Source organism: Dendrobates tinctorius, unplaced genomic scaffold (assembly GCF_039654945.1).
Source record: "Dendrobates tinctorius isolate UK_male_01 unplaced genomic scaffold, ASM3965494v1 ptg000137l, whole genome shotgun sequence".
NCBI classification, from domain to species: domain Eukaryota; kingdom Metazoa; phylum Chordata; class Amphibia; order Anura; family Dendrobatidae; genus Dendrobates; species Dendrobates tinctorius.
In genome coordinates this window covers 65,508-78,591 of record NW_027361805.1, presented here as the reverse complement: position 1 = coordinate 78,591, position 13,084 = coordinate 65,508, and the positions used below count along the sequence as shown (strand labels likewise).

Here is a 13,084-nt window from a genome sequence, read left to right as displayed (position 1 = left end):
ATTATATAAATAGACTAGATAAATTTCACAAGCAATATATGCATATCTGCCATTTCCATCTATTGTCGTCACCTGCCTTATAAATGGAATATTCTTATGTATTAGGGCACTTACTCCTCTGGCATGCGACGAATAGGCTGAGTGAAACACTTCCCCCACTTATACTCTCTTCATTAGATGAAATCTGTCCTTTGTCATATGTGTTTCTGAAATGCAGAATGTACCAGGCTGATATTGGCATAACCAATCAAACATCTCCCCCCCCCCCCCCTTTCACCGCATCCCCCAAACCCCTGACCTTCCATGCTACAATCTTAACTATATTCGCCATTCCCATCAGGGTGGATTTGATTTAAATCTAACTGATTTAAATCACGATTTAAATCACTAGTCAGTAAGGCTTGATTTAAATCAGTGATTTAAATCAAAGTTTCTACCTAAACTAGTTCTTGCTACTTTAACATGCAAGTAGATGAAGATTTTTAGAATCACTTTTTATATTACTTTTTTCTCCCCAGTTTAATGGGTTAATCATTCATATTTGGACACCACTGTTCTGTTGTACTTAGGAAGGAGAAAAATAATCCTGACCTTAATAACAATTTAAATAGATTTATTCAACTGAAACAATGACAACATTACAGCATAAGTTATTTGCTTAAACATCCATGTTTGTTAACTAATTTGGCTAAACAAAATATATATATATATTTTAAGAAACTTAGACTGTCAGCCCAGCCGACACATGAAAAACTTAAATACTACTGTCCCTGCTGTCCTCTGTAGCTCACTTGTCGTCATCTTCATCATCATCTTCTTTGTTCCTATTCATAATCTGGAAAAGAAAAACAAGCTTTCCTGCTTTATTGGGTCCCAACCGATTTCTCAATTTAGATTGAATGAGTCCAAAGGAAGAGAATATTCTTTCAACGCCTGCAGAAGAAGCTACTGCTGTTAAAAGTGAAATCATTACTTGAACAGTCTCTAAATCCAAGTGCTTAAGTGACTTCCACCAGTTTACTGGTGTGACCTTCTTTAAAATATCTTCAGCAAACTTATATTTCTTGAATGGTTCCCCCTTAGCTCTGAAGTTTATTATAGTTGGCATTAAAGATGGATGATTGCTGGATACCCATGTCATAGCTAACTCCTCTTCCTCAGCACTTAGGTTTTGACCCTGATATTGGATATTGACAATATTTGCCAAAAAATGAGCTGGAGTCAGTGCTTGTCCCATTCGTTTGTTTACTGCTTGTAATTTAATTCTGTCCATGTGTAGTTCTGTTTTGAAGTGTTCACTCAGTTCCTTCCAAATTTCAACAGCATCCGCAATAAAACAGCTATTTTTCTGTATTTTGTTTAAAGCTTGAGAGATGGGTTTCAGGAAGCTCAGCATATGTTCAACATTTCTCTTAAGCCCAATGTTGAGGATTTTGGCCGTGACAGTGCCATCTATTTTATCTCGATTTTCTTCACAAAGTGTCATCAGAATAGGCCAGTTTTTGATATACTGCTCAAAACAGTCCACCACAGAGTTTCATCTAACATCTTTTGGGAGCGTTAGCTTGGTTCCACCCATCCTTTTCAGAACTGCTGCAGCAAAACGATTATTACGGAAGTATTTAGCAATTTCAACAACATTAGCCTTTATTTCTGGAACACTTAAGTCTTTGGCTAAGAGGTGCAGCAAATGAGCACTGCAACCATATGTTATTAGCAGCTTTGTATTCCCTCCCTGCTCTTCTAAATCTCTTATCTTGGATACGTTTGCAGCATTGTCAGTGACCAAACTGCTTACTAGACATTTGAATTTTTGTTCACATGTCGTTATAGCTTTTACTGCCACTTCTTGTAAGTATTCTGCTGTGTGTGCATTTCCTGACGTATCAGTTGTTTGTGCAAGGAAGACTTTACCTTCTTCTGTTGTTATACAAGCACATACAATAGGATCATTGTGGACATTACTCCACCCATCAATACTTAGGTTAACAATTTTACCCTCCAGAGCTGTTGCACATTGCTCCATTTCTCTGTCATACACTTGATCCAGCAGTTTCCCTGCAACATCAGCTCTGCTGGGTGGACTGTATCCTGGTCTCAGTGACTGAACCATATTAATGAAATGTGGGTTCTCAGTCAGACGGAAAGAAGAGTTCGTTGCATAAATAAACTGGGCAATTTTTTCATCAATCAACTCTTTCTAATCTGCTAGTTCTTATCACAAACCTATCTATGGTGGTTCCAGGAGGTAAAGGTTTTTTCTTCCTTTTGGGTGATGGTGATATGTGGCTGTGGGTGTCTGATGATGCTGCTGCTGCTAATGAAGCACTATCCTGGATGGATAACTCTGAAACTGTAGAACAGGATGATGGTGATCTTGGAGGTGGATAGTTTCCAGAATCCATGAATTCCCCTAAACAAAAAAAGTCAATGCTGTTATTTTATTGTTTATACAATTTCTGCTTATTGTACACAACACATCACTGCCCCTGCCCCAAAAGGAATATTTGTTTTTCTTCATAACTGTACCAAATGACAGTAACATGCAGTAATAATAAGAAATATAATTTTTCTCACACATGACAGTTCAGTCTTTAGAAATAGGATTCAATAAAAATGTTTACCAACCTGAAGATCCTGCCTGTTCAGAAGTGTTTCTTTGGTCATCTTCATCACCGCACTTCTCATGATGTTGCCTCATTCGCGCCACCAGGCCTTGCATCTCTTTGTTGCATCGTTTGCATTTTGCACGCATGCCTGCCTTACCGATAGGCGAAGGAGCTTCATTAAAATATTCCCAAACTGGGTCTCTTTTACGGCCTGCTGCCATTATAAGGAAAGAATGTAATAAACCTCAGATCGTACACACAAACAGATCCAGACTTGTCTGTCTGTGGCTATGCTGCAGTATTGTGCTCAAAGTTTCACTTTCATTTTCTTGTCTGCTTGCCCTTCCTCCTCCTCACACTTAGATTCACATTCTTCTTGTGTTGTGCAGATCTATTCCACTCCAAACAATCAGAAACATATTGTCTAACTTCTTGGACTTGGCACTGAAGGGGTTGATTCTGTATTGATAGGTTTGTAGAACAATAGGATTAAGGTCTTTTTCTCAACTGTTCATGTTGTAACATTTTTGCTGTGAAGAAGAGGCTGGGACCTCTGCGGAGTCAAATTCAGTTTTGAGAACTGCGTAAGTAAAGCGAGCGTCTGTGATAATATAGGAGAGAAACTGCCCACTAATCCTACAGAAACCTCTGGAAGAGCATGGCATTGTGAATGTTACACATATACAGCCTTTATTTTACTGAGTTAAACAACTCAGCTTTATCTCATGATGGAAGAACCTTTGGATGGTAAAATATTTTCCTCAAAAAGCAGTTTATTGAAAAAAATCCGATTTAAGTCAAAAAATCCGATTATTTAAAAAAAATAAAAAAAAAAAATTGATTTTTATCCACCCTGATTCCCATAAATGAGACAGTACCTGACATCACTCCCAACTCTCAAACGAACATTCCTGTATGTTATGTCACTATTTCCAATGTTTTCCTTATATTTTGTACTTTCTCTGGTAAATAAACCCCCTTTTTACAACCATAACCAATATAAAACAACAAAAAGTTTAACTTAAACCTCCCAACCAGTGAACGGCAGGGCTATTACTTGGCTTGAGTTTAGAACGCATGACCAATGTCATTTTCCGCAAGATCTAGAAAACCGCATGGTCAAGCTCATCCAGCATAACCCGAATCCCCCTAGTTGTAAGGGATCCGTACATCAGACCAGATCTGAATTGTCCACATCTTTACGTAGGAGTCACTATAGAAAACAAAGTATGTGGAAATGTGATTGGTGTCCCATTCTTCAAGAAACTCCTCCATTTCCAGTATCGTGGTGCAGGGTCCGTTCCTTAGTGTCCATCCAAGCCAATGCCTCTTAAGGTTTATCATAGAATTGGATTTTTCCTGCTGCCGCCACTCGAAGATGTGCTGGATTTAACATAGAATATTGGAATTGTTTTGCACGCAGTCTCCTTTTTATATCCATGAATTGTTCTCTCCTCCTTTGCACCTCTGCTGAAAAATCCGGATATATGGGCACACTATCTCCACTGATGGTTAAAGTTTTGTGGTATCCTGCTTTGCGTAGGAACATGTCTCTGTTCCAAAAATGAAGGAGTTTCATTAGAGCGAGGTGGTGCTGTATGGCAAAAAAGTGAGGCACAGCTCTCTAGCCAAAATAAATGACTGGGTATTGTCCCTTGTTCCTTTTTAGGCACCCCCACAATGCACAGGTTGTTCAACCGTGACCTATTTTTGAGGTCATCTAGCTTATTAAGAAGCATATTCATATTCTGCTTTTTTTTTTCTCTTTCTGCATGCCAGGAACAATGTCTTCCACCACACCTACCCTTTTCTCCATTTCTGCCATCCTCTCATTGATTTTATGCATATCCTGTCTGAAATGATTGCTGTCCTCTTTAATTTCACCAACTTGCAATCAGATACCATCTATAGTGGAGCTGCAGCTGTTAAAAAAGGGAAGGTGCCATCCAAAAAATTTTTTTCAGCAATTGAAAAAAATGTAAAGAATTGATGTTTAAATTTTCTTAAATATTTGTTTATAATTTAGTAAAATATGAAAAATAATTCTTAAGTTTGATATTTCCATTTGTAAACACTAGGCGGAACTGCGACTTAAATTTGACAAAAACCTAGTGTACTACTAGCTTACATTACTGCACTGTAGTAATTTTAGTCTGAATCTGCTAACGTGTGTGATGTCACGCCTCTCCTCCCCTTCAGGGTGTTTGCTAAGGGATAAGAGGATGACATTTAGGAACACAGTGCTGAGCCATTTTGTTGGTGACTGCAAAGTTACACTGACAAGTAGACAGTCACCGAGGATGGCAGGCAGCAACGATTCTGTTAGTTGGTGCTGCTCGCTGTATCACACAGACATAGAGGGGGGAGAGGATTGCATATGAAGGAAAGCGACTCATGGGGCGAGTCATGCAGGGGGGGGGGGAGTGCATAGAAGGGAGAGCGACCCATGGGGAGAGAGTCATGCATAAGAGGGAGAGCGACCCATGGGGAAGAGTCATTCAGGGGGGAAAGGAGTGCATAGGAGGGAGAGTCATGCAGGGGGAAGGAGTGCATAGGGGGGAGAGCGACTCATGGGGAGAGGAGGGCATAGGAGGGAGAGCGATGCGGGGGGGGGGGGGGGAGAGGAGTGCATAGGAGGGAGACCAGGCACGGGGAATAGAGGGCACACATGGGAGAGACAGTCACCTGCAGGGTCACCGAGGGAGATACATGGGGGAAGGAGCAGGGTGACAACAGGACAGAGTATTTCAGGAGAGCAGTGTGCTGAACCTATAGGAGATCACAGAGGGCAGGGGTGGACATGCCGCATGTGCGGCTGCATCGGAACCCGGAGTTGGAGGGGGGGGGCCCCTGCATGACTGCTAATAATGAGGGCAATCTGGCCTGTTTATCCAGCTCTGGGGGACCCCTGGCCAGATTGCCCTCATTTGCGGCAGGCAGGGAGAGCTCCCTGCAGCTCCGCTGCCTGCAAGAGAAAATGGCAGTGGAGCGGAGCTGCAGCGATCCATCTTGCTCCCTGCTTGCCTGTCTCTCGCACACCAGCGCGGCTGGATGACGTCATCATTCAGTGCCGTGGCTGTGCCAGAGAGAAGAAGCTTCTGGCGATGGTGATGCTGTTGGAGAGCGTGCAGAGAGGTGTGTGTGTGTCGCTGCGGGGAAACGTGCAGAGAGGTGAATGGTGTGTGTGTGGAGGAGAGGGCACTGATGGGGGGGTGGTGGGTAGGAGGAAATGTTTGAGGTGGTGGAATGGACCATGATGGGTGGGGGGGGAAAGGCAATGATGGGGTGATGGAGAAAGTAATGATGGGGTGGTGAGGAAGGAGGCAATGATGGTGGTGGGGGAGAAAGCAATGATGGAGGTGGTGGGGAAAAGGCATGATGGTCATGGTGGAAAGGGCAATAATGGGGGGTGGTGGTGGAGAAAGCAATGGAGGGGGTGAAGAGGGCAATGAATGGGGTGGGGGAGAGGACAATAATGGGATGCGGGGGGAGGAGGACATTGAGGGGTGTAACGAGAATGTAAAATATGACGTAAGATTTCCCTGATGATCACATTTTCTGGAACAGTCAAGACTCTTCTATTCACACACTGAACTCGGCTATGCCAGTGGTGAGGGCTTGACCCCCCGCCACCCCCTTCCTTTCCTTATCCTGCCAGCAGCTGCAAATTTCTGCTCACTCACAGCCTGTGACACTGTCCAACCCCGTCAGCCTGCACACACACTCAGAGTAACCTGAGATACCAGTGAATGATTTCCTGCCTCACAGCAGGGGGCTTCTTTGTCTTCTCATGTGCCGTAACTTCCCATAGACAATAAAGAGAATCTAATCATTTGGTCATAAAAAGGTGTGAGCTTGTGCTAGAAATATGAAAACTACATATTTGGAACATTCTTTGACAGGACTATTTAGCCTGTGGTTTTCCCAGTCCTAACTTCAACGGAATCCGAGAAGTGGATACCTGCGCAACCGGGGCAGCCTGAGGCTGCGTGTTTGGTTTTGAATGAATGCCAGCGACAAGCTGAATAAGATGATACTATCTGCTTTACTATATGAAGTACCCTCTGCGAGATATGATTGAGTTTTCAGAACTAGATCTGTAACTCTGAGCTAGGGGAGGATCGCCACAAGCCAGCCCCTTTGGTGATAGAAGATATAACGTGGCACTGCTGTGAGTGGTGCCTAAGTAGGATCCCAACCCGTGGGTAATATCAAGAGAAAACTTGGCACTCAATAACTTGAGTGCCAAGTTTTCTCTTGATATAGCCCCTTTAGTGATGTCACAAGCCCAGAGGTATAAGGTACTTTCCCTCAGTAGGCAGTCACTTCTTGCCTGGGAGCTGCTGTAACCAGACCTTCTGATACATTGGGATGTCACCCCTCCCCCTACCAGCATGGTTCTGCCTAAGATGATCTAAGCAATGCGTGAGTTTTATTCCTTCTCTTAATTCCCTTTTATTTGCATTCGCATTGTACATATTTTAATTGTCTCATATTGTAAAACATTTTTATACCTTTTATAAACGCTGCCTGTCTTTTGGGAATAAAATATAAAATTATTAGTTCCGTCTCTATGCTCTGACTAATTCACGTGCCTAAAAGTTAATTGCGCTACTAATTTGGGTTGGCTTCGGAACACCTGTATTAATTTAAAATATTAATTTAGAATGATAGACTGGTGCAAAAATGGTCACCATAAGGCATGGGTTCAAATTGAACAAAGTTTTTGCCCGACCCCATTGGAGACCCTCCCATGGGTTTTACTTTCGGCCCCAGAGCAAATCAAATCCCATCCGATTATTGGATCCACTTTAAAGTACTGCAATACAGCACTAGTCTGTTTACATTTACTCCCAGAGGCTTCTCCTCTCACTCCGGTGTTGAGTCATCCTAAATTTGTCCCTAGCCGCTCTGACTCCATTTTTCGTCTGTGGATAGATTCGGGGATGGATAGAGTAGAAAACTAGAGATAGAGAACCTCCTGGCCTTCTCTGAGTGACCTTGTTCCCAAAATGGATCCAATAACCCTGGGCAGTTGGAAGTGTTTTCAACTTACCCACTTTTTTCAGCAACCTTCCCTCTAAAAGTTCATTTATTTGACCCTAAACCCAATTTGAGCTTTTATGTAATAGCCCAGGCCCAATCAGACACACCTTAGCTAAAACCTACTCTGTTGATGGAGCCGGTCGCCCCCTTCTTTCCTTGCACAGTGGGAGAGAGATTTAAATATTTCTTTTACGGAAGATCAGAGAACTCAAATTTTTCTTTGTACACTGTGCCTCGATTAGCTCTAGGTTCCAAGAGGCTGGCTATAAGATTTTGTCCAGATGGTACAGAGTGCCCTCGAGGTTGCACACCCTATTTCTGGAAATTGACCCCAACTGCTATAGGTTTGGAAGGGCAGAGGGCACGATTTTTCATATTTTCTGGCAATGTGACATTTTGCAATCATTTTGGATAGGGGTGTGGGAAATTATTTGTCGGGTTACGGGCTGTTCCGAAAAGTTGACTCCGGCACTGATACTACTCCAACATAATGAAATCCCTCTCCGGATCTATAAATCCTCCTTGATGGAAGAGTCCCGCTCCTCCAACCATAACTCAGTGTATCGCAAAAGTCAATTAAATTATGTATATGGAGGACCTCGCCTCATCCATACATGAATCATACCCAAAGTTTTGGGTTACTTGGCTTGGATGGATGGATTTTCGAAGTTCTAGTAAGTATTGTGATCTAATGCTGGAGGCAACCCCCCCCCCCCCAGGTTAAGGCTATGTGCACACGTATGCAGATAATTTCTGCATAAAAACAGGCTTCCTTCCCAGAAAACGTGTTTTTCCGCGCGGTTTTTGCGCAAAGAACGCGCGTTTTTATGCGCATCCCCAGACACATAGAAAATAGCCAGAAATGTGGAATTTTCCGCAAAATTAATGAGCATGCTGCGTTTTTTTTCGCGGGGGAAAAAGCGCATCAATATGCACAAAAAGTGCAAAATGCATTAAAATGAATGGGAAGCTTCTTTTAAGCGTTTTTTGAGTGGATTTTTATGTAAATCCACGAAAAAAAAACGCAACTTGTGAACAGCGCCTTACTGAAGCTCTAGTGAGTATTATGATCTAATGCTGGAGGCAAACCCCCCTGAGGTTAAATGAAAACATCAGGCTGAGTGGTGGACTTGGTCTGGTGGGTACTCCTTCCCTTACCCCCCCCCCTTTTTTTTTTGGCTACATTACTTATTTCCCCCCACTCTTTATTTCGCTTCAACTGCTCTCCTTCTTCCTCTGCTCTGTCTTTTCTTTCCTATACTGTTTGTTAAAAGTTAAAAAATGAAAGACGCTCTGAATTGACCTCTACTACCGGGTCCCCGGATGTTAAGGACTCGTGGACGATTGTCTTGGTCAGGAGTTAAGTTGTATTGCTTGTATTCGTCTACTTGTCTGGTTTCAATTATTATGTTAACCTGGATTTCATTGTGAGTCTTTACGTAAAGCATTGTAAAAAAAAAAAAAATATTAATATAGAAATCGAAAGCTGGTGGCATCGAAGTTTGTTTTGGCGAGGTGGGTAGCGCTGGCAGTGACTGAGTGGGTTTTATAAGCTGATTGTGTGGCTGCAGCCAAAGTATTTATAATTCCCTCGCTGCAGTGTGCCTAATAGCCAGCGCAGAAGTAGCCCGTCCAGCGACTAATTATCCTAGGTGCAGTTCCCTGACTGACCTGAGGGTACGGGGGGTGCTGGAGAGCTGCAAGTTCCAAAGCCGAGCTAGAAAGTGGGATATACATAAATCCCGGCAGTTCTTGACATATTGTGGCAGCAGTGGGATACCTACAATAAGCCCCTGCAGGTCCCGTTGAAGCGCATGTGCATTAAACGGCCGTTGTCCACAGTCTTTACATCGCTCCCGAGCCTATGCTTTTTATCCCACAATAAAGTACACTACTTCTGAACGGTGAGTGCCATCCTTTTGGTTCTTTTGCTATGATACTGACACTTGTATTTTTTCTGGATTGAGCACCGGTTCTGTAGGTAGCTGGCGTGTAGCCAGGTGTGTGAACTTGCACCACACTATGGTGCTGTAGGAAAGTGGTTGCAGCAGTGCCGAATTTTTTCTTCTATATTGGATGTTTGCGCGTGTAAGGTGATCAGTGGAGACATTAACCCAACAGGCGTATCTCCCCAGTTTAGCTGCCACTTTCTCCACCATCCTGACACGGTCAGGGCTGTTGTGAGGAGACTACACCTTGGATGCCGCGATGTTGTGGTCCCTCTCCTTCTGAGCCTTACTGCGCGTCAACCCTGCCGCCAAACTGCACCAGACACCTTCCCACAGGACTGGGATCTCCTGTGTACTGCGCTTTAGGCTGATGGTGGTATACTACCAGGATGAGGAGTGGGAGATCAGCTCCACATATCTGACTTACATGGCCGCCAGGATACAACCTCCCCGACACAATCCATTTCATCCAATTTGAGTTCCTTCCACTCAGAGACCTGACATTTATCGAAACAGAACTTTTTTGACTACATGTGGGGTATCACTGCGCTCATAGAACAGTGGATAACAAACTGTGGGGCTCACTTTTTGTTGCCTCTTGCAAAATTGAAAAAAATGGGTACTAAAGAAACATTTTATAGGTTAAATTTAAATGTGTTTTTTTTTTTTTTTTTCCATTCTGCATTAATTTCTGTGTAGCACGTGAAGGGTTACGTTTTTTTTTTTTTCTTGATCCTTAGAAATCTGAATAGGTCCCCAAAGAAACAGGTTTTGTAAAATTGTAGCAAAAATGAAACTGCTACTTCTCTGCCCTTATCTCCCTATTTAAAGTGCTTTTCACATTTTTAAATATTTCTTCAATAAAGATTTGTAGATTTTATTATATTTGGCCTTTATTTCTTCCCCGTTTTGGGATTATATGTAGTTGCACTGACCAGACGAATCAGGTTTATAGGTCATAATTGCCACAGAAACAAAAATATGACAATATTACTATGTTTGGATTTTTTTTTTTTTTTTTTTTTTTTGAAATTTCACTGTACATTGAATTTTTTTCTTTTATTACATGGAGCATGTTTTATTTTAAAACTCCTAATCCTGCAAAAGAAAAAAAAACACAAGCGCTAATGGCTATATTGATGGAAAAATGTCATGGAGTGGCTGTGGTTTGAAGGAGTTAAAGACTTTTATTTTTCTTAAATTCGTATATACAATTCTATATTTAACCCTTGCTTTTCAGCTTCATGGCCGGAGTAATACACCCATGGCGCATGAATTCCTTTGAGCGTCTGTTGTGGCGAGCCTGCCGAGGGTACCTCATTGTCAACTTTGTGGAGATGTCTGAACCTATGGAGGACCTTGTAACAGTAAGTTGCTGCAGATGTTTCCATTCTGTTACAGTGGGTGTAAGAATGATACAGCGCTTATCAGATGACTGACCCTCCGTCCAAAGATGCACGAGCTCCAATAGATGCTGATGGCTGATCATTCCAAGCGTCAGCTAGTGGAAAGTGACCCTTTTACTGTCCGTGGCCAAGTTCATGTTTATACCCAGGTTATAGCCTGTTATAAGGAAGTCCTATATTTTTAGGGTTCGATATTTCAATCATATGGTCTGATTCTAATGTCCCTGATTGTTTGAACTTTCAAGATGTTAGTTTTAGATTGTTCTCCGACAAGTATGATTACCAATAACTTTGTGGGAAGAAAAGCATGTGTCCACGATTATGAACATGCATGAAACGCTGAGCTGTCATTCTGTTTTGTACAGGGGGAGAGTGTAACACAGATTATATTCTTAATTTCCTACTGGGGGGAAAAGATAGGAGAGAAGATTAAGAAGATTGCAAACTGGTGAGTGTGCATGCATACAGAGCCTTTCCTAGGTTCCTGTGAGTGGGTTCCTGCAATCCCATGTTTCTCATCCCCCCCTTTTTTTTTTTTTTTTTTTTTTTCCTTTTAGTTTCCACTGTCACGTTTACCCCTATGCGGAAGAAGAAACGGTCAGGCTTGACACACTGAAGGATCTCTTGGTGCGGATCCAAGACATGCAGAAGGTGAGCAATCAATCTTATTATTATTGCTATAACAATGCCACAATTTCCCTTTAAGGTTTGCTTACATTTCAACAATGCTAGTTTCCCTTGTTACCTGCCATGTCGCTAAAGGTGGTCTGCCATTAAGCCCTATTTCGAATACCATTCTTACCTATGTAACAAAGGCTTTAACACAAACTGAGGACTCCTGGGACATAAATTCTGTTACCAAAATGATCCTTTTTATTTCATGCTCAAATGCATTTATTGTACAATTTCTCACCCCAATTGATTATTATGGACTCTCTGGGTTCCGTTGTGTCCGTTTTTGGAACAGATCAAAGTCCTAGTTGCATCAGTCACTTTTGGCCATGTTTTCCACTTGTCTAAGTGTGACCCCAGCATCGTGTCCTCTAGCTCAGAAGGCTAACTATTAAATGTACTACCCTGCTACAATGTATCACTTTAGATTCCAGACTGTATACTGTACAAGCGGTGAACTGTTCTGCATTTCTGATATGTTAAAACTCAGACTTAATAGGACAGAATCTGCCCTTCAAGATATTGTCAGTAACTGAAACATAAAGCTTTTTAGAAAGTTAATGTGTAGTGTTTATACCATGATTAAAGACACTCAGGCATTTTTATTTGCCTATAGAATGCGGCTCCAGCTATTATATTGAACTAGCTATTGAACCCGTTCTACGCCCGGGTGGTGAGCATTTATATTGGTATATGGTCTCCATCCTGGTATGTGCTGCTTCCATCCTGTGCCCTAATCTTGTCATGTGCTGCTACCATCTTGCGACCCCATCCTGTCATATGCTGCTCCCATAATGCGCCCCCTTCCTGTCATGTGCAGCCCCATCCTGTGCCCTCATCCTGTTTTGTGCACCTCCATGTTGTCATCCTGTCATGTGCTGCTCCCATCCGGCGCCCCCATTCTGTCGGGTGGTGCTCCCATCCGGCGCCCCCATTCTGTCGGGTGGTGCTCCCATCCGGCGCCCCCATTCTGTCGGGTGGTGCTCCCATCCGGCGCCCCCATTCTGTCGGGTGGTGCTCCCATCCGGCGCCCCCATTCTGTCGGGTGGTGCTCCCATCCGGCGCCCCCATTCTGTCGGGTGGTGCTCCCATCCGGCGCCCCCATTCTGTCGGGTGGTGCTCCCATCCGGCGCCCCCATTCTGTCGGGTGGTGCAATACCAGATCTGTACGTTGTTGTGCCGGAGATCACGGTATGTGTTCAGGGCTTACGCATACTGCGATCTCCTGGGCCACACTCCTCATCCCCAGATGCGTTAGGGTGTGTGCACACGCTGCGGATTCTGCTGCGGGTCCGCAGCAGTTTTTGCTGCGGTGTACAGTACCATTATTCCCTATGGGAATAAAAAAACGCAGGGCAGACGGTGCGGATTTTTCCGCGCGGTTTTTAAACCGCACAAAGAA

General features: G+C 43.2%; 1 protein-coding gene across 4 annotated transcripts in view; it reads left to right on the top strand.

The window, feature by feature from the left end:
* Positions 1-13,084, top strand: part of LOC141048581 (V-type proton ATPase 116 kDa subunit a 3-like) — a 91,780-nt gene that overhangs the window by 24,637 nt on the left and 54,059 nt on the right. For all 4 annotated transcript variants that reach the window (XM_073544299.1, XM_073544300.1, XM_073544297.1 and 1 more), the window contains 3 exons: positions 10,845-10,971; positions 11,376-11,458; positions 11,568-11,661. In XM_073544299.1, the coding sequence (XP_073400400.1) occupies positions 10,845-10,971; positions 11,376-11,458; positions 11,568-11,661 (304 nt within the window). The remainder of the gene's footprint in view (positions 1-10,844; positions 10,972-11,375; positions 11,459-11,567; positions 11,662-13,084) is intronic.